This window comes from Microtus pennsylvanicus, chromosome 18, assembly GCF_037038515.1.
Source record: "Microtus pennsylvanicus isolate mMicPen1 chromosome 18, mMicPen1.hap1, whole genome shotgun sequence".
Classification (NCBI taxonomy): Eukaryota; Metazoa; Chordata; class Mammalia; order Rodentia; family Cricetidae; genus Microtus; species Microtus pennsylvanicus.
This window is the reverse complement of record NC_134596.1, coordinates 40,335,448-40,356,183: the sequence shown is the minus strand read 5'-3', so window position 1 is coordinate 40,356,183 and position 20,736 is coordinate 40,335,448. Positions and strand designations below refer to the sequence as shown.

Genomic DNA, 20,736 nt, shown 5'->3' with positions numbered 1-20,736 from the left:
TTTTCGAGACAGGGTTTCTCTGTAGCTTTGGAGCCTGTCCTGGAACTACCTCTTGTAGACCAGGCTGGCCTTGAACTCACAGAGATCTGCCTGCCTCTGACTCTGCCTCTTGAGTGCTGGGATTTAAGGCGTGAGCCACCATCACCCGGCATATCTGCCTATTTCAAAAAAAATGATAGAGAGGCACTTGAGAGACACAGTTCAGTTCCTTCAGTTGCAGATGAGGATGCAGGGACCCAAAGGCTCCTTTCACACAGTACACAGTGCATGGTAGTCTGCAGCCAAGGCCTGTGCCCGCCCCCTCTATTCCCACTTTTCTGCAGGTAGCTTTTGTGTGCTGACCTCTCGGGGTAGAGCTGGCTGACAACCCAGATGAGCTGCACCGCAGCACTGCGCACCTGCTCGTAGTCATCAGACAGCAGCTTACAGGCCTGCAAAGGAGGAGTGCCGTCAGTCTTTGTTCTCAGGGTGATTCCAAATACTTCCCAAGTGAAGACAGGATGGCAGGGTAAGGGTGCTTCTCATTCCTTAAACCCCCGCCTAACAAAGGAATCTCGGCGTTCGTAATCTCAGGTATACTACCACGCCCCATGAGGAAAGCAGAACCACACAGGGGACAGACATCTAGATAACATCCAACGAGTGAAGTCAGAGTACTACAGCGGCATGTACACATCAGTCCCAGAGATGAAGTCAGGCAGTAAGCTAACAAAACCTGAGCGTGGATTTAGCCTGCTGATCCCTAGACTCACTCAATTATCCTCCAGCAGAAACATCACATTCTAAGGCATCTGTTTAAGCTGTCAAACAGCCTGTCCACCACTCCATCACGCCTTTTTCCTGTTTATAATCCGATACTACACTCACGTGCCATCTGCTCATATGATCTGTGGTGTCACCCTCCAGAAACATTCCAGTTTACCACACTGGTGCCAGAACTGATGTGGACTATGGCCCAGCCAAAGAGAGATCAGGAAGACTAAAACTTGCCCTAATTATTATTACTTTTTAGAACGTAACTGAACCCAGGACCTTGGGCATGCTAGGCAGGCTTTTTACCACAGAGTTACATCCCCAGCCCACTTTCCTTACTTTTAATCATACTTTCTCCATGTGTTTAGTATTCATGCACAGACAAGTCTTTTTACATGCATTAGCACTATTTAATTACATATATATCCCATATTGCTCTCAAAAGTATGTTTTAGATATAGCTTCACAGCCACCCCAACATATGTGGCCACTGATCACCCTCATGAGTTCAAATTCTGAGAAATGGTGCAAGACCCACCCCCCCAACTTCATGACCCTCCTCCCCTTCCAGAAAGCCACCAATCACCTGAAGGTACCTGATTATAAATCGTCTGGTGTAGCTTCAGTCCTCTTTCATGGAGCTGCAGCTAGAGAATAAAAATGCAGTTAAGTCTCCCCAGCATCTCCACACATTCCCAAGGGTATCACGTCAGATCAGACTAACAGAATCAGTACTCAATAAAGACATTTCCTACATAAACACTCAGATACTTAACTCCAACCCAAGGACAATCTCAAAAATGTTAGAGAAGCATAAAATAATGGTGAGAAAGAAAAGGGAGAAGGCCGGGCTTGCAGCTCAGTGGTAGAATACTTGCCTAGCATTTACAAAGTCCTGGGTCCAAGGAGAAAGAACCCCAGGGAACAAACGGTCACGGCAACTTCCCTCGGATCTCATCGCCCTTTCGGAAGGGCCACCTAGGGGATGCCTACTGTCCATAAAACCAAGTCACACGCCTTCCTGCTGGAACCAGGAGAGCTGAAGGAGAGCTCCGACACAGATTCTATCTTCCTTCCTTCAGAGATAGAGATGAAGGGGCCCAAAGGAGCCAAAAGAAAAGCACACTTGGCATACGGGAACCTGTGTCTTCAGTTCTATAAGGCCACCACCAATAAGGAGTGCACTAGGGGATTTCAGAATATATCCAAAGTAGCATATGGCATAATCTTGAGATGAACCAGGTGTGAGGCTAAAGCAAGAGGACAGACCCAAGTTCAAGGCCAGTTAGGGCTACAAAGTCAGTCCCTACTGAGAGAGAGAGAGACAGAGACAGAGACAGAGACAGAGACAGAGGGAGGGAGGGAGAGAGAGAAGGAGAGAGAGAGAGAGAGAGAGAGAGAGAGAGAGAGAGAGAGAGAGAGAGAGAGAGAGAGCGCGAGCTGGGCAATGGTGGTTCACGCCTTTAATCCCAGCACTTGGGAGGCGGAGGTAGACAAGATCTACAGAGTGAGTTCCAGGACAGCCAGGGCTACATAGATTCATAGAGAAACCCCATCTTGAAAAAACAAAACAAAAAGAAAACAAAAAAACAAAGGAAATGGAACTGTCCCCGGTTACTTTTTTTTTTGTTTTAATTATGTTTACCATGGCTTTTATAGCTGCTGTTCTGACACGTGGGTCCTGGTCACTAAAGTAGTCCCCGATAATCTTCTGGACATCTCTGGCAGTTAAGCCTTCAGCATCTTTTGTGACATTTTTCTCCAAAGAGCCAAGTTTGCCAAGTAACTGCAGGCACTTATTTCTTACACCATGGGATGTATCTGTCAGGTGCTACAAAAGGAGAGGAAGAGAAAGAATATGATTATGACATCTTGAAAAACAAACCAAAAACTGGGGAAAGCTCACTCCACCGGCCCTGGAGACCACTGCCGTCTCAGAGTTCTCACTGCTGTGTGACATTGCTTCGCCCAAGGATTCATCTTCTTCCCCCAAATGAAGCTTTCATTAAATTATTTATTATTTACACATGTAACTGGGAGGGATACGAGCGGTGCCACGATCCACGTGTGGATGCAGGAGGATAACTCTTTTCCCTTTAAGGAGGCACTGAACTCAGGTTGTCTTCAGAAAACAAGAGGCTCCTTTGTTTTCTCCCCCCGCAGTTTGTATTTCCAACAGCTGGCACTCTGCCTTGTACAAACCGCTACTTTAAAATCTCTCTACATTTTACTTACTATCAGGTTTATTTGAGTCTCACTATGAAGACACAGCTGACCTGGAACTTATGTACACCAGGGTAGTCTTGAACTAACAGAGATCTGCTGGCCTCTGCTTCCCAGGTGCAGGGATTAAAGGAGTGCACCACAACACCCAGCTCTACTACCAAATTATAATACAAATAAAAATGTAAAAACGTGGGGGTTGGAGAGATGGTCAAAACACTGCTGCTCTTCTAGATGTCCTAGGTTCAATTCCCAGCTCAAAGCTGCCTATAACTCCAGTCCCAAGGAATACAGTACCTCTTCTAGACTCCACAGGCACAGGCATACATATAATACATAGATACGTGCAGACAAAATACTCCTGTACATAAAATACATAAGTAAAAATTTAAAAACTAACCAGTATATAATAGAATTATTTAAGAAAATTTAAATTTAAGAACTCTTTAAATTTACTTTTATTTTTACAAATTGTGTGTATGTATGTGTGTATATGCACGCGAGTGTGTGTGTGTGTGCTGTGTGTGCATGCACATGTGAGCGAGGATGCCCAAAGAGTCCAGAAGAGGGTGTCATGAGGCTAGAGTTACATGTGGCTATAAGCTGCCCAACACTGGTGTTAAGCTCCTGTCCTTCACAAGAGTATCACTCACAAAACTCAATTTTAAAAACTTTTAACAGTCATAGAGAAATATGAAAATAATCTTGAGTTTATGGCTCAGTGAACTCTCACAAACTGAATACAAGAACCAAATAAAGAAACCAACTATATGACCAAGTGTGGTGGCACTCAGAAGGCAGAGACAGGTGGAGTTATGTGATCAGAGGCCAGCCTGGTCTACACAGCAAGTTCTAGGCCAGCCTGGGCTACAGAGCAAATTCTAGACCAGCCTGGTCTAAAGAGTGAGTTCTAGGCCAGCCTGGGCTACAGAGCAAATTCTAGACCAGCCTGGTCTAAAAAGTAAGTTCTAGGCCAGCCTTGTCTACACAGCGAGTTCTAGGCCAGCCTGGGCTACAGAGCGCGTTCCAGGCCAGCAGGTCTCACTACAAAGTGAGGCCCTGCAGAAGAATGTGGGATCTTGTAAAGATGATACTGTCCTTGATGCTGTTGCTTCTCCCTAATCTTATGTGGGATGTCACATGTGAGCTTGGCGTGCGTGCCACAGCACGGATGCGGAAGCAAAAGGACAACTTCCAGGAGTCAGTGCTCCCCCTTCACGATGGGCTCTGAGGACAAAAGACAAAAGGACAACTTCCAGGAGTCAGTGCTTCCCCTTCACGATGGGCTCTGAGGACAAAAGACAAAAGGACAACTTCCAGGAGTCAGTGCTCCCCCTTCACGATGGGCTCTGAGGACAAAAGACAAAAGGACAACTTCCAGGAGTCAGTGCTCCCCCTTCACGATGGGCTCTGAGGACAAAAGACAAAAGGACAACTTCCAGGAGTCAGTGCTTCCCCCTCACGATGGGTTCTGAGGACAAAAGACAAAAGGACAACTTCCAGGAGTCAGTGCTTCCCCCTCACGATGGGTTCTGAGGACAAAAGACAAGCACTTTACCCAACGAGCCACCTCTCTGGTCTAAAGATACTGCTAATACTGACATGATACCAAAAAGACAGCATCAGAACAGACGAGACTGCAGGCTTTCCACAAGGCAAACGACTCAATGGCATTTAAAGAACAAAAACAAAATATCTTAGAGACTGAAAAAAATTCAAGACCATCCACATATAATATGTATATCTTTTGGATTCTAATAAAAAACAAAACCACCAAGGGTATATTTAGTACAATTAATGCCATATTAATAAAAAACTGATACGATATTAAGGTACTGTTAATAGCTGTACCCTGAAAATACTCTAACATATTTATCAATATACTTTAACATGAAGTACTTGGAAGTACAACATGATGCTGAGAGTCATATTAAAATATTATAGCACACAACAAAAAATGAGAAGTGAATAGATGAAAAAGATTACAAAATTAATTATGGAATATACAGTCAAAACTGCAAAGAACCTGGGCATGATGGCACATGCCTGTCATCTTAGCACTCAGAGTCTGGGATAGGAGGACTGCGTAAGTGAGACAGGCTAGACAACATAAGGAATACCAGGTCAGACAGGGACACATGGCAAGATGTGTGTGTGTGTGTGTGTGTGTGTGTGTGTGTGTGTGTGTGTGAGAGAGAGAGAGAGAGAGAGAGAGAGAGAGAGAGAGAGAGAGAGAGAGAGAGACAGAGACAGAGAGAGAGAGACAGAGAGAGAGAGAGAGACAGACAGACAGAGACAGACACAGAGAGAGAGACAGAGAGAGAGACAGAGAGAGAGACAGAGTAACAGAGAGAGAGAGAGAGGAAGAAGGGAAGAAAGAGAGAAAGGAAGGAAAGAAGGAAACAAATTACCTACTTCCTTCAAGTCCAAAATGTTTAATTTTTTCCTCTGTGTGAAGTCACTGATTTGAAATAAGCACTACATTCCCCTTCACCTTCTTTCTCGTCCCCTGCCCATTCCACGTCTCTGTCACTGTCTCCTTCTCTCTCTGATGTGGCACAGAGTCTCTTCAGTACTAAGGCCAGGGTTTAGCTCGGCAGCAGAACACTTGGCTGGCTTTGCATGGCTGTGGGCTCAATCCTGTCCAGCACAGCCCATGCAAAGGTAGTGTCAGCTGTCACAGTCTGCGATGCTGAAACAGGACAGTGACAGCTGATACCGACTGCAATATGGCAGGATCTGGAAAGACACAGGAGACAAATCTCCAGACACTGATTCTCCACCAGGAGAGAAGCCGATAAAAGGGCTAGCGCAGACAGAGCACAGACGTGTCCGAGTATCTCCCGTAACTCCCGTAAGTAACTACTATACAACAGTGTTGAGAAGTCAAAAGGACACACACAAGCTTGAAGAGCTGCCCACTTAGTCAAATTGGAGAAATAACAGTAAGAGATTACATTCCACTGAGTAGAAATAATAAGTTCAAAACTGATGAAAACTGAAACTTTGGCATCAGAACACACAATTTCAAAGGGAAGAGAATAACTTGACAGCGGAGAAGGCAGCCAGCAGAGAACTAGTGAACCAAAGCCAAAGTAAACATCATCAGCACTGAGCAATTAAAGCAATGTATCCCTAAGACTATGCAGTGATGACTGCTTCAGGGCTACGGCATTTTTGTGAAAGATAAGGCAGTTTTAATATAATCAAGAGAACTCATTAGGCAAATACAAATTCAAGGATGTTCTACAAAGTAATAGTTCCTAAGTTATCAAAATGTCAAAGTTATAAAATCAAGAAGATACTCGGGAATTATTCCAAACTCAAGATGACTATTAACATGTGAGAGTTAAAGGTACTCTGAACCTATCCTTTTTATTTCTTTGTTTTTCCTTTTTGAGACAGGGCTTCTCTCAGTAGCCTTGGCTGTCCTGGAACTTGCTCTATAGGCTAGGCTGTCCTTAAACTCACAGAGATCCACTCCCAGCATAAGCTACCACCACTTCCAGGCTTGATTTTTGAGACAGGGTTTCTCTGCGTAGCCCTGGCTGTACTGGAGCTTGCTCTCTAGAGTGCTTGATTCTTTCTCTAAGAGACATTTATGCAGGCAAATCCCAGAGCCTGGAGCTTACACACTAGCAATATGCACAGTCAGTGCTGACTCTGAGGCACTCCCAGTGTCTTCACGGACACACACTCGAGTGTTCTAGATCAATACGGACGGTTAGTGCTGACTCTGAGGGACTCCCAGTGTCTTCACAGAACATACACTCAAGTGTTCTAGATCAATACGGACGGTTAGTGCTGACTCTGAGGGACTCCCAGTGTCTTCACAGAACATACACTCAAGTGTTCTAGATCAATACGGACGGTTAGTGCTGACTCTGAGGGACTCCCAGTGTCTTCACAGAACATACACTCAAGTGTTCTAGATCAATACAGACGGTTAGTGCTGACTCTGAGGGACTCCCAGTGTCTTCACAGAACATACACTCAAGTGTTCTAGATCAATACGGATGGTCAGTGCTGACTCTGAGGCACTCCCAGTGTCTTCACAGAACATACACTCAAGTGTTCTAGATCAATACGGACGGTCAGTGCTGACTCTGAGGGACTCCCAGTGTCTTCACAGAACATACACTCAAGTGTTCTAGATCAATACAGACGGTTAGTGCTGACTCTGAGGCACTCCCAGTGTCTTCACAGAACATACACTCAAGTGTTCTAGATCAATACGGACGGTCAGTGCTGACTCTGAGGCACTCCCAGTGTCTTCACAGAACATACACTCAAGTGTTCTAGATCAATACGGACGGTTAGTGCTGACTCTGAGGGACTCCCAGTGTCTTCACAGAACATACACTCAAGTGTTCTAGATCAATACAGACGGTTAGTGCTGACTCTGAGGCACTCCCAGTGTCTTCACGGACACACACTCGCGTGTTCTAGATCAATACGGATGGTCAGTGCTGACTCTGAGGCACTCCCAGTGTCTTCACAGAACATACACTCAAGTGTTCTAGATCAATACGGACGGTCAGTGCTGACTCTGAGGCACTCCCAGTGTCTTCACAGAACATACACTCAAGTGTTCTAGATCAATACGGATGGTCAGTGCTGACTCTGAGGCACTCCCAGTGTCTTCACGGACACACACTCGCGTGTTCTAGATCAATACGGATGGTCAGTGCTGACTCTGAGGCACTCCCAGTGTCTTCACGGACACACACTCACGTGTTCTAGATCAATACGGATGGTCAGTGCTGACTCTGAGGCACTCCCAGTGTCTTCACGGACACACACTCACGTGTTCTAGATCAATACGGATGGTCAGTGCTGACTCTGAGGCACTCCCAGTGTCTTCACAGAACATACACTCGAGTGTTCTAGATCAATGAGGCATCGTGTTGACGTTTTACTTTCAAATGGTTCATCAGAAAAAAAAATCCAAGCTGGGTGGTGGTGGCACATGCCTTTAATCTCAGCACTCTGGAGGCAGAGGCAGGCGGATCTCTGTGAGTTCGAGGCCAGCCTGGGCTACAAGAGTGAGTTCCAGGGCAGGCTCCAAAGCTACAGAGAAACACTGTCTCAAAAAATAAAAAAACAAAACAAAACAAAGCAAAACAAAAAAAATTGGGAGGAGAGAACCAGCTCCACAAATTATTGACTTGACCTCTGTGCATGTCCCCCCCACACACAGAGAAATATTTTTGTAAATGTTAAACCCTACCCTTACGTCTCCACAAGGCCCCACATAGAAATGCTCAAAATACCCATGAAAATACGACAGTGGAACAGAAGAGTAAAACCCAGATAATGACCATCAGTTTTTCAAAGTGACTTATTTACACTGAGCATAGAAGCTTCATTTTTCACAGCCAAACTGGTAACGGAATCAACCCTGAAAGGTGAGTCACACCTGTTACCCACACCTCATCTGTCTGCACTGACACCTTAGCCGATCAAGGCCGCCAGGCAACAGCAGCACAGAACCATCTTAGCACACTGAACCATACCTTCAGGCAGCAAACAGAATTCTATGATGACGTCCTTCCCGAAAGGTCGTCATCAAAGCCTGCCGAGCAGACCTGGGGCAATGGCTAAGTGAATAAACTGACTGCCACACAAGCGCGGAGACCCGAGTTCCAATCCGCCCTGTAGGGGCACCCGGTGAGCAGGGCACAGACAGGTGGGTCCGAGGGGCTCACAGGCCAGAAGAGACAACTCCAAGTAAAAGATCTTGTCTCAACAATAAAGTAGAGAGCAGCCAGGCAAGGACACCTGGGCGGGACCTCTCACTCACGGGCACACACAGGCAAATGCACCTCCCCAACCATGGGCACACACAGGCAAATGCACCTCCCCAACCACGGGCACACACAGGCAAATGCACCTCCCCAACCACGGGCACACACAGGCAAATGCACCTCCCCAACCACAGGCACACACAGGCAAATGCACCTCCCCAACCACGGGCACACACAGGCAAATGCACCTCCCCAACCACGGGCACACACAGGCAAATGCACCTCCCCAACCACGGGCACACACAGGCAAATGCGCCTCCCCAATCACGGGCACACACAGGCAAATGCACCTCCCCAACCATGGGCACACACAGGCAAATGCACCTCCCCAACCACACACACACTTTAGGACACCCAGGTGCCAGTTGCCTGTTGTGCATTCTGTCAGGTCACAAAGTACCACCATTTCCACATTAACAGTGAATACCCAAACCACATCTTGAGTAACAGCAGTAGTCTATATCAAAAGTAAGGACAGGTTGGTGTGGTGGTCCACGTCCTAATCCCAGCACTCGGAAGGCATAGGCAATGACACTCTGTGAGTTTGAGGCCAGCCTGGTCTACAGAGCAAGTTTTAGAACAGCCTGGGTCAGAAAAATAAATAAATAAACTAAATCAATTTAAGACAACTTTCTAAATGATTCTCACAATCTACCCACATGGTCCATCTTTCCGCTGCTTTAACCCAAGTTACTGTGATTTCTCACAAGAATCATTACAGTGGGGCCAGTAGGTTGGCTCAAAGGCTGTGGCAGCCAAGTTCAATACCAATCTCGAAAACAACAAGGTGGAAGGAGAAAGCCAACGCTTACAAGGTGTCCTCTGACTTCCAGTATGTGCCATGACTCTCCTGTTCCCCACCTAACACACACATAAACACGCTTGTTTTAAGGAATAACTACCGCACTTAGCTTTACTTCCCCCCAACACCAACGACTAAAGAGAGCAGCGTTCAGCCACTGAGTGTCCTTCCCTTCTCTGGAGACTACACCGAACAGTGTTCACAGTGAGAGCGTCCTTCCCTTCTCTGGAGACTACACCGGGCAGTGTTCACAGTCACCGAGAGTCCTTCCCTTCTCTGGAGACTACACCGGGCAGTGTTCACAGTGAGAGCGTCCTTCCCTTCTCTGGAGACTACACCGGGCAGTGTTCACAGTCACCGAGAGTCCTTCCCTTCTCTGGAGACTACACCGGGCAGCGTTCACAGTCACTGAGAGTCCTTCCCTTCTCTGGAGACTACACCGGGCAGTGTTCACAGTGAGAGCGTCCTTCCCTTCTCTGGAGACTACACCGGGCAGTGTTCACAGCCACTGAGAGTCCTTCCCTTCTCTGGAGACTACACCGGGCAGCGTTCACAGTCACTGAGAGTCCTTCCCTTCTCTGGAGACTACACTGGGCAGCGTTCACAGTCACCGAGAGTACTTCCCTTCTCTGGAGACTACACCGGGCAGCGTTCACAGTCACCGAGAGTACTTCCCTTCTCTGGAGACTACACCGGGCAGCGTTCACAGTCACCGAGAGTCCTTCCCTTCTCTGGAGACTACACCGGGCAGCGTTCACAGTCACCGAGAGTCCTTCCCTTCTCACTCTGGAGACTACACCGGGCAGTGTTCACAGTCACCGAGAGTACTTCCCTTCTCTGGAGACTACACCGGGCAGCGTTCACAGTCACTGAGAGTCCTTCCCTTCTCTGGAGACTACACTGGGCAGCGTTCACAGTCACCGAGAGTCCTTCCCTTCTCACTCTGGAGACTACACTGGGCAGCGTTCACAGTCACCGAGAGTCCTTCCCTTCTCACTCTGGAGACTACACTGGGCAGCGTTCACAGTCACCGAGAGTACTTCCCTTCTCACTCTGGAGACTACACCGGGCAGTGTTCACAGTCACCGAGAGTACTTCCCTCCTCACTCTGGAGACTACACCGGGCAGTGTTCACAGTCAGAGAGTCCTTCCCTTCTCTGGAGACTACACCGGGCAGCGTTCACAGTCACCGAGAGTCCTTCCCTTCTCTGGAGACTACACCGGGCAGTGTTCACAGTCAATGAGAGCCCTACCCTTCTCGCTCAGAGACTACACCGGCGGCGTTCACAAAGCTCCCACAGGTTCTTGGTTCAAGAACGAAGACCAGTATACTCTTACCTTGCAGGCCACATCCACTAAGCGCACCTGGGTAGCTTGATTGTCTGGTAGTTTACTGCCTATTGCAAGCAGAGTGTCTAACAGTTGAGCCAGGACTTGGTGAGACTCTAGGAAAGAGAAAAGGCTGCGTTACAAAACTCCCAGAGATCATTGCCAACACTAACTGATTTTGGGAGAAATGTTGATTCTTATTTATTTATTAAAATTTGTCATGTATATTCTACTGCCTAATCTTTCATCCCTTCAACTAAAAGCTAAATATTCAAAGGAACCTGATCTTGAAAATCTGAGACTTCCACAGGATTGGGCATAGTCCCGTGCACAAAGAAGGTCCTCCAAAAACATTTAGTATGTGATGAATTCAATAGCCTTCCACAAGGAACTAGGGCTTGGCTGGTGAATCAGAAAGTTGACTAAAGCAGGAAAACATCCCTGTGTCAAAACTCAAACAAACAAACAAGGTACTCTGAGCTGGGTATGGAGGTCATGACTTTAATTACAGCACTTGGGAGGCAGAGGCAGGCAGATGTCTGAGTTTGAAATCCTGTTTGGAAGAACAAAAACAAAAGAAAACAAAAAAAAAAAAGGTACATGAAGGGGCTGGGGATATAGCTTCAGTGATACAGCTCTTGCCTAGCAAGCACAAGGCCATGGGTTCAATCATCAGCTCTGGAAAAAAATGAGGGGTGGGGGTCATGTGAGGAGAGAGAGAGACTTTACAACAAAACAACAGGCCTCCCACGGTACCTACCCTGCCCTGGGTAGCTCTCTCTTCATGTTTTCAACTCTTCCCCTTGCCTGAGACAGGGTCTCATGGGGCAGCCTACTCCCAGTTAAGACAGAAGATGCAGAACTCCCAATCCTGCTGCCTCTGCCTCCTGCGCAGGATTACAGGGATGCCATCTAGTACAACCTCCTGACTACCCAGAGGTGTCCTCCCAGTCTTCAGGGGATCCTAATAATCCTGAGTGTGACTCCGTCTAGAGTCTGTCCTGCTCCCCAAGAGAACTGCCCATCTCTTCTTCACTCTCTTTCCTACCACATGTACCAGAAACGGAAAGACACTTGAAGACAAAGACCATGCTTCAGACACCTCCATGGTCTCAAAATCTCAACAACTCATCATGTGCTCAATAAATACCCAGTCAAAGGCAAAGAGCCGAATTAAAAGTAACACAGCTAACAAACAAACTCTGTGTCAGTTTTCTCAACCAGATCATCCTCTTTCCGAGCAGGCCCTTCTGGAACGTCTTTACTTGTGTGCATGTCCTGATGGATTGGGTGTCTGACAGTGAATATTACACAGATCTGCTGCCGGCTGAAATCACTGCCTAACGTGACCAGAGGAGTTGTTTCATAAGGAAAACATGTGAAAACAGTAGTAAAACTTGAGCAAACACACAAAGCACACACATGTGTGCATGTCCTTCCGTCTTCAGAATGCAGTCCTCATCATGTTGGTGGCTATAAGGGATTTCAGGTAGTTCAGTGTTCCTGCGCATGTCAGGAGTTTAGTTCTGTGTGGACACTTGTCCACCATGTCAAGGCCCTCAGTTCAAACTGCAGAAAGGGCTCAAGTGTGACACAAGCCACAGATACGAAAGGAAGTGTCAGGAAACAGAAGAGGCAAAAACATCCCCACTGCCACCAAATGGATTTATTTCCTTAGAAAGACAACTTTATGTAACATCCATGAAAAGCTAACAAATCAAAAAATCAAATCTAAATCTTGAATCCTGGGCTAGAGAGTGTGCTCCCACCCCAGGGACTGAAACTCATTTCCCAGCACCCCTATCAGGCAGCTCACAACTGCCTGCCTGTAATTCTGCTCCCAGGGAGCCAACACCCATTTCTGGCCTCCAAGGGCACCTGCACACGTGTGACATACACACATGCACACACAACAATGCCACTACAGTCTGGACATTTCCACAGGGACAGTAAATGATGCCCCAATATCAAACCAAATTCCCCAGAGGTACCAAATACTTTACAAAATTTGGTTTGGTCATTGTAAGCCCTCAACCAAAACCTTCACACTGTCCACCCTCTAAAATACCATTCAATTCCTCAACTCTCAAGACCGACATCTAACTTCAAAGCATCTTACCACTCTCTGCTGCTGTGTCAAAAAACACGATTCAGTTCCTTAAACATCCCCAGATCTCTGCCTTTCATTGACTGTTACCCACCTCCTACAGCCCAGGCTAGCCTGGGACACACGCCTAGCTAAGGGTGACCTTGAGCTCCAGGTCCACCCTCCCTCTAGGACTTAGCCTCCACACCTGACTCCACCTCTCTTGGTTAGGGTTCCTATTGCTGCAACAAAACACCTTGACCGAAACAAAGTTGGGAAGGAAAGGGTTTATTTGGCTTATACTTCAGCACTGAAGGAAGCCAGGGCAGGAACTCATGCAGGGCATAATCACCTGAGGCAGGAACTGATGCGGAGGCCATGGGGGCAAGGAGCTGCTTACTAGCTTGCTTCCCATGGCTTGCTTAGCCCACCTTCTTACAGAACCCAGGACCACCTGTCCAAGGATAGCACCACCTACCATGGGCTGCCCCCCTCCCCGCAACCTCACTGATTACGAAATAAGAAAATGTCTTAAAGCTGAATCTCATGGCATTTCCTCAACTGAGGCTCGTTCCTCTCTGAAGACTCAAGCCTGTGTCAAGTCACACAACCACACTTAATCCTACCACTCAGAGAAGGAGGCAGGAGAGTGAGTGAGTGTGAGGCCCACCTAGTCTACATAGTGAGTACAAGGCCAGCTAGAGTTCCGTAGTAAGACCACGACTTAAAAACACCAAAACAACAACAAAAAACCCAAAACAAACAAACAAAACCAAAACCACCCCTCCCATAGAATACTTGGAATTATTTTTTATTTATTTTTATTTTTTTATTTGAGACAAGGTTTCTCTGTATAGCTTTGGTGCCTGTCATGGAACTCATTCTGTAGCCCAGAACTCACAGAGATTGGTCTGCCTCTGCCTCCCAGTGCTGGGATTAAAGGTGTGCGCCACCACCATCCAGACAAGACCCTATCTTAAAAAAAAAAAAAAAAAAAGTTTCTTTTAATAACAACCAACACAAAACTTGGTTGCAAATTCTTATGTATGTAAAGAACTAGACTTCTGCTCTGACCACACAGCCTTTAAGTGACAACGTACTTTCATTCTGTAGGATGTTAATGGTGTCATCCATTATGCAGTCTGGAGAGAATCCTGCCGTCTTTGATAACAAGCCCAACAACGATGCAATTTTCAGTCTCACAGATGGATCATTTTCCTAGAAAAAAAAACAAATGTCATTTGCTGTTCTGCTCTGAGCTATTGAACACACAGGACATGGGAAACGCACATCCAGAGGAAATTCACAGATCCAGCTATACTAGAGCTTCCCTTCTGAAAAATAACTCATACAACTCAAGACACGTCCTCTACCGCTGTGACACCCCGTACTGCAAGTGAAAATGCTTATGTCTTCCTAATGTTGCTAACTACTACCACTAAAAGAACGTGCAGCTGACATGGATGTCAGAGCCGCTTTCCCCATGGACAAGGCAGGCACTGGACACCATCGCTGCTGGAACCACAGCTGGTGGAGTGTCATAGAGAGTGGGAGGGACAGGGGCTGGAGAGATGGCTCTGAGGCTAAGAGCAATGGCTGCTCTTCCAGAGGTCCTGTGTTCAATTCCCAGCAACCACATGGTGGCTCACAGCCACCTGTAATGAGATCTGGTGCCCTCTTCTGGCTTGCAGCATATATGCAGGCAGAACACTATACATAAGAAACAGATTGGGAGTGACGTCCACCACTGTGATCACTAGGAAGAACCCTTTATCACCAACGTTTGCGGATCACCAGATCCTGTTTAGAAGGTTGGGACGAGATGTCTTGTCAGCTTGACGAGCAGGGGGTCAGTCGCCAAGATGGCTGTGGTAGGAAGTTTCTCCCCTTTCTTCCCCACACTGTACAGTCAAGAATGAGGTGCAACACCAGCACTGAGAAGAAGATAAATGAAGATACAAACTTGGGGGAGGGGTGCCTCATCAGTGCTGACATTAAATCATCTTTCTATGCCAGTGACCAAAGTATTTAGACCGGAGTTGGAGGAAATCAAACTGCCGTCCACATGCGATCACACCACCGACCCCTCACCTATATATTTGGGGTTGTGCTTTCCTTCTTTATTTCCCATTTATTTGTGTGTGTTATGTGTGGTGGTCAGAAGACAACTTCTGAGTTGGCTCACTGCTTTCACCTCGTTGAAAATGGGTCTCTCTTGTTTCTGTTGTGCTACACACTGCAAGCTAACGGGTCTACAAACTTCTAGATGGTTCTCCTGCTTCTGCCTCCATTTCTCCATAGGAGTGCTGGGATTACAGATGTGCCACAGCATCCAGCTTCTGTTTGGTTGGTTGGTTGGCTTCGTTTGGCTTTTTGAGACAGCGTTTCTCTATGTAATAGCCCTGGCTGTCCTGGAACTTGGTCTGTAGCCCAGAATGGCCTCGAACTCACAGAGATTCACCTGCCTCTGCCTCCCACGTGCTGGGATTAAAGGTGTGCGCCACTACAGCCCTGCAAGCATCCAGCTTCTTTATGTGGATTCTGGGAATTAAATTCAGGACATCAGGTTTACATAGCAAGTGCCTTTACCCCACTAAACCAACCTCCCTGGCCTAGGTTTTGGTTTTCTGAGATAAGGTCTGCTTCTATAGCTCAAGATGTCCTGAAGCTCACTGTGTAGCCAGGCTGGCCACAATCTCTCAATCCCCCTGCCTCAACCTTCCCAGCACTGGGATTACAGGCATACACCACCACACCCAGCCCATCTATTTTGTGAGGAAGCAACCAGACACAACTAGGCCTCAAGCAAGGGGAAGGAAACAGATATGGTTAGAAGACCAAAGATCCTGCATGCTATGCATTTAGTATGACATTATTTTGAAATCATCATTTTTGTAAAATTAATCTTAAAGTATAAGTGCAAAAAAAGAGACAGTCTACATGGGAAGTAGAAAAAGACAAGATCTCCTGAGTAAATTGGGAGCAAGGGGACCTTGGAAGAGGGTTAAAGGGGAAGAGAGAGGCAGAAAGGGGAGCAGAGAAAAATGTAGTGCTCAATAACAAACAATAAAATTAAAGAGAGAGAAAGAGACAGTACTTTGTACTTTGAAGCCAGCCAGAGCTAGTATAAAGATAAACACATTGCAAAAATGAATATAGCCAGGCGGTGGTGGCACATGCCTTTAATCCCCACTCTTGGGAGGCAGAGGCAGGTGGATCTCTGTGAGTGCGAGGACAGCCTGGTCTACAGAGCTAGTTCCAGGACAGGCTCCAAAACTACAGAGAAACCCTGTCTCGAAAAACCAAAATGAATATAAATAGGAGCTAGAGATGGCTAGGCAGTTAAGAGCAGCTGCGGCTCTTACAGAGGACCTCTGATAACTCCAGTCCTAGGGGGTCTGACGCCACCCTGCGCTGTTACGAGGGTGACTACAGAAGGTGTGAAGGCCTTAAATCAACAGGACAGCAGGATAATGGGCACACCACATTCCAGGGCTGAACACAGAAGAGACACGGCTGACACCAACTCTTCCTTTGTGCCCTCACTCCGCTCTACGTAGAGTTCACTGTCCTCTGGGCAAGCCATTTGCATGTCTGTCTCCACTTAACCACCCTGCAAGCTTCTGCAGACTGCGCACCTCGCCTTCATCTTGGCATCCATGGTGCCTCGCAGAGGAATACCTTCCTGCTTCTTGGCACTGCGAACCCACTCTGCAGGCAGGCACAGCCCAGCTCTGACAAGGGACCCCACCAACTGCTTACCTTATAATAATGCTCCAGGAGAATCCTGGCTACCCCCTCCACGCTTTCAGCCTCTACGGGCTTCCTGGCAAACTGGAGGAGGTACTGCAGAGCGTCTGCTGGGGAGCTGGCTTTGCACAGGTCGATGTGGAGGGCGGCAGACTTGCTAGGCTTTGTCAGCCGGAGCTTCTTGGTGGCGATTTCCTCCTGCTGTTGCTGTAAGAAGGCAAAGAGAAGATGTGAAAACAGAGACCGCAAATTTAACTTGGGCTCGTAGGATGGAAATAATTTTTCCTCTCTAACACACACGCTTAGCTAATGGAACTTCAGAAACACAGCATCATAAGGCCAGTGAGATGGCTCAGTCGGTAAAAGTGCTTGTTACCAAGCCTGCCAGTGACCTGAGTTCCATCACCAGAACCCACTCTTACACACACACACACACACACACACATACACACACAGTTGTACAAAAGAAGTAAACGTTTAAAATAATGCTTAAGTCCTAACAAAATATGCAGGTATAGAAAAATGTCATAATCACTAATTTTCTTTATTCTCTAACATATTATATTAGGGCAGGTGGCAATCATCTCCCTCAAATTTGCTCTATCAGGAAAATTGTAGTCAGGAACATTATATGACATGGACAAAGCAGCTCTGAAATCATGAGAATTCTACTTCCTTGACGCTTTCTCCTCTCTAGGAAGAGCATGCCAATACCCTTTCAAGAGGTTCCGTGAGAAACGTAAATTACTCTGTTTGACTGTACATACATGTGATAAGCATTAGACACACACAGGTCCCCTCTTCCTCCTCATTTTCCTAACAAAGAAAGAAGCACCAAGAGCACAAAGATTTCACTTCCTCGCTCTGTGCTAACTGTGCACACAACACTTTAAAGTGAGTTTTCTGCCGGCTGCGTGTGGACACCTGCGACCTCGGCGCCTGGGAGGCAGAGGTGGGAGGCTCTGACACCAGATTTAGTTCTCAGAGTTACCTGGACTGCAGCTGGCTCAAAACCGAGGACTGACTTTTCTCTCAGGGGATATGTAAGGAGGGGAATAATCTCTGCCGTGGTCAGTACTGTTTTAGGGAGCCAGGTCCCATCACTCCTGCCATCAGGGAACATGCTGGTGGGGACGCACGTACACTGGCACCTGAGCAGCACTGGGTGACCAGAGCCAACAGGAGAGCACAGCACAGCGACATGGGAGCAGCAGCAGAAACTAATCTGAACCTTCAGTCAGGTCTTGAAGCAAGAACACAGGGCCACTCGGGATACAGGACACAAAGAAATGAAGAACGGCATACATTTTGTGTAAAACAGACATCTGCACAAGTTCAGAGATGTAGGGGAGAAAGCAGAGACACTATGTAACAACATAATTGCTTTGAATGCCTCCAACGTAAAAAGCAAAACAAAGCAACCAACCTTGTTAGGCTCCACCTATACTTTCCACAACAGAAAGGAACTGGGGTGGGGCTAGAGAGATGCTTGGTGGTTTGGAGCACTGGCTGTCATTCAGAGGACCCAAGTGCAGTTCCGAGCACCCGGGTCGGGTGGCTCACAAGTATGTTTAACTCCAGCTGCAGTGGTATGCAAACACATGGGACACATTCACACAGACATACACACAAATAGAAATAACCCTTTAATGAAGATACGGGGAGGGGGCTGGAGAGATGGCTCAGAGCTTAAGAGCATTGCCTACTCTTCCAAAGGTCCTGAGTTCAATTCCCAGCAACCACATGGTGGCTCACAACCATCTGTAATGGGGTCTGGTGCCCTCTTCTGGCCTGCAGACATACACACAGACAGAATATTGTATAAGTAAATAAATAGTTTTAAAAAAAATCAAAAGATACAGGGAGAGGGAAGGGAGGAATACAGAACCAAAAATTCCAGAAAGGAAGCCATGGGTGCGGGAGCTCTGGAAAGCTGGACCCCCTGACCCAAAGTTCAGAACTAATTTCCCTGAAAGCTATCGCAAGAGGCTGCTGGGAATGTAGCTCGGTTTTTTTTTTTTTTTGTTTGTTTGTTTTTTGGTTTTTCGAGACAGGGTTTCTCTGTAGCTTTGGTGCCTGTCCCGAAACTAACTCTTGTAGACCAGGCTGGCCTCGAACTCCCAGAGATCCGCCTGCCTCTGCCTCCCGAGTGCTGGGATTAAAGGCGTGCGCCACCACCGCCCGGCTAATGTAGCTCAGTTTGTAGAGTAAAGCCTAGAATGTTCGAGACCCTAGGTTCAATCCACAACCCTGCATAAACAGGAGTGCAGGCAGGCTTAGAAGCTAACAGTCAACCTCAGCTACACAACTAGTCTGAGGCACCCGTGCTCTATAAGGACTTTGTCTTTAGTTGGTTGGTTTTTTGTTTTCCAAGAGAGATTTTCTATGTAGCCCTGGCTGGCCTCGAACTCAGAAATCTGCCTGCCTCTGCTTCCTGTGTTTTAGGATTAGAGGTGTGTGTCAACACCGCCTGGCCGAGAGATGACTGAGGGCTAAGAGCACTTGTTCTCACACTCCCAGCACCCACACGGTGCCCCACAACAGTCTGTAACTCCAGTCTCCAGTTCCAGGGGCGCTGACACACTGTTCTGGTTCTCTGTGAGTTCTAAGCCAGCCTGGCGTACAGAGTGAGTTCCAGGAAAGGCTCCAAAGCTACACAAACTCTGCCTCTAAAAAACAAATATAAAAATAAATAAAAAAGAAAAAAAAGAAAAATATCTAAATGCTGCATCACATTTTATATATGCATGTATAGATACGGAAGGTTGAGATGCAGAATGAAGATTCACCTCTTCTACAGACACGCTACAGAACACTGTGACCGTCCTGACAGGGCTTGGTCCACATATCTTTCAAAAACTCCGACGGAGGACGAAGAGGCAGTCCTGTGACTCTCGCCTGCTCTGTCTGGGGCCAGAATTCTACAGACCCCTTGGTTTATTTTCCCATTTGTCTCTGAAGCGAGGGAGGGAGAGTTAGGGGGATTCCGCCACCAGCTGAGGACAGGAAGATGCAGACGGAACCCGATCTGGCACGACCGAGCGGTGAGAGATAAGAGTAAGGTAACCGAGAAGAGAGTTTGAAAAATTACACGGCACTTTGTTTCTCCTAATAATAATCTTGGTGTTTGTGTGTGGTTTTTGGTGTGTGTGACTTGTTTCTAAAGTGGGCTGGGAGTGTGATTCAGAGGTAGAGTGATGCTTAGCACGCGTAGGACCCTGAATTCCATCCCCAGAACAAAAATAAATAAAGAAAAAAAAGTCAGACTAAAAGCGAGACCAGCGGCCTCGACCTCACACGCCCCCGACGCGCAGCCGGAACCGGACAGGGTCACGTGAGCCTGGACGCCCCTGTGGAAGCACAGCCTGGGGCGAGGACGATCTTCCCGCGCCGACGGCCAGCGCTTACCTGAACCACTTTCGTGAACTCCTCATACACCCGCTTTTTCAGGTGCGCCGCCATGGCTGCGCCAGACCCTCTCGGCTTCCGTACTCTGGGCGAGCGCGCGCGTGGCGGGGGCGGGGGGAGCCCTTCTGTCACCCCAAACTCCGCCGCGATCCCACAAGGCACTGCGGCTCCAGGATAGAGAGGCCGCTTCCTGAAGCTCGACTGCCCGGCCACCCGGCTGCCTTGGCTCCAGCGGAAACGGAAGTCCGCGCGCGTCCTGAGGGCGGGACCGAGTCAAAGGCTGAGGTGCAGAGTTGGACGTCAAACCCTGAGGTGTGTCCTGAGAAACAAGAAAACCTGGAAACCACACAAAATATAGGCAAAAGCTTCCTGGAGCATTAGTGAAAGGTTTGAGGTCATTTTCCTGAATGATACCACTATAAGACTAAAGATTTAAGAATGCTGGGCTGGAGAGATGGTTCAACGGATAAGAGGACCTGAGTTCAATTCCCAGCACCCACATGGTGGCTCACAACCATCTGTAATGAGATATGGCGTCCTCTTCTGGCCTGCAGGCAGACATGCAGATAATAAATAAA

General features: G+C 47.4%; 1 protein-coding gene across 2 annotated transcripts in view; it reads right to left on the bottom strand.

The window, feature by feature from the left end:
- Positions 1–20,410, bottom strand: part of Ints4 (integrator complex subunit 4) — a 60,970-nt gene extending 40,560 nt beyond the window's left edge. Inside the window, exons 1-7 of one of the 2 annotated variants that reach the window (XM_075952459.1) lie at positions 20,159–20,410; positions 16,763–16,957; positions 14,101–14,218; positions 10,924–11,030; positions 2,399–2,584; positions 1,350–1,400; positions 343–431 (exon numbers count right to left, since the gene is read on the bottom strand). In XM_075952459.1, the coding sequence (XP_075808574.1) occupies positions 343–431; positions 1,350–1,400; positions 2,399–2,584; positions 10,924–11,030; positions 14,101–14,218; positions 16,763–16,957; positions 20,159–20,212 (800 nt within the window). In that variant the 5' untranslated portion in view covers positions 20,213–20,410. The remainder of the gene's footprint in view (positions 1–342; positions 432–1,349; positions 1,401–2,398; positions 2,585–10,923; positions 11,031–14,100; positions 14,219–16,762; positions 16,958–20,158) is intronic. The other variant, XM_075952460.1, reaches the window with a different exon arrangement.
- Positions 20,411–20,736: the final 326 nt, after the last annotated feature.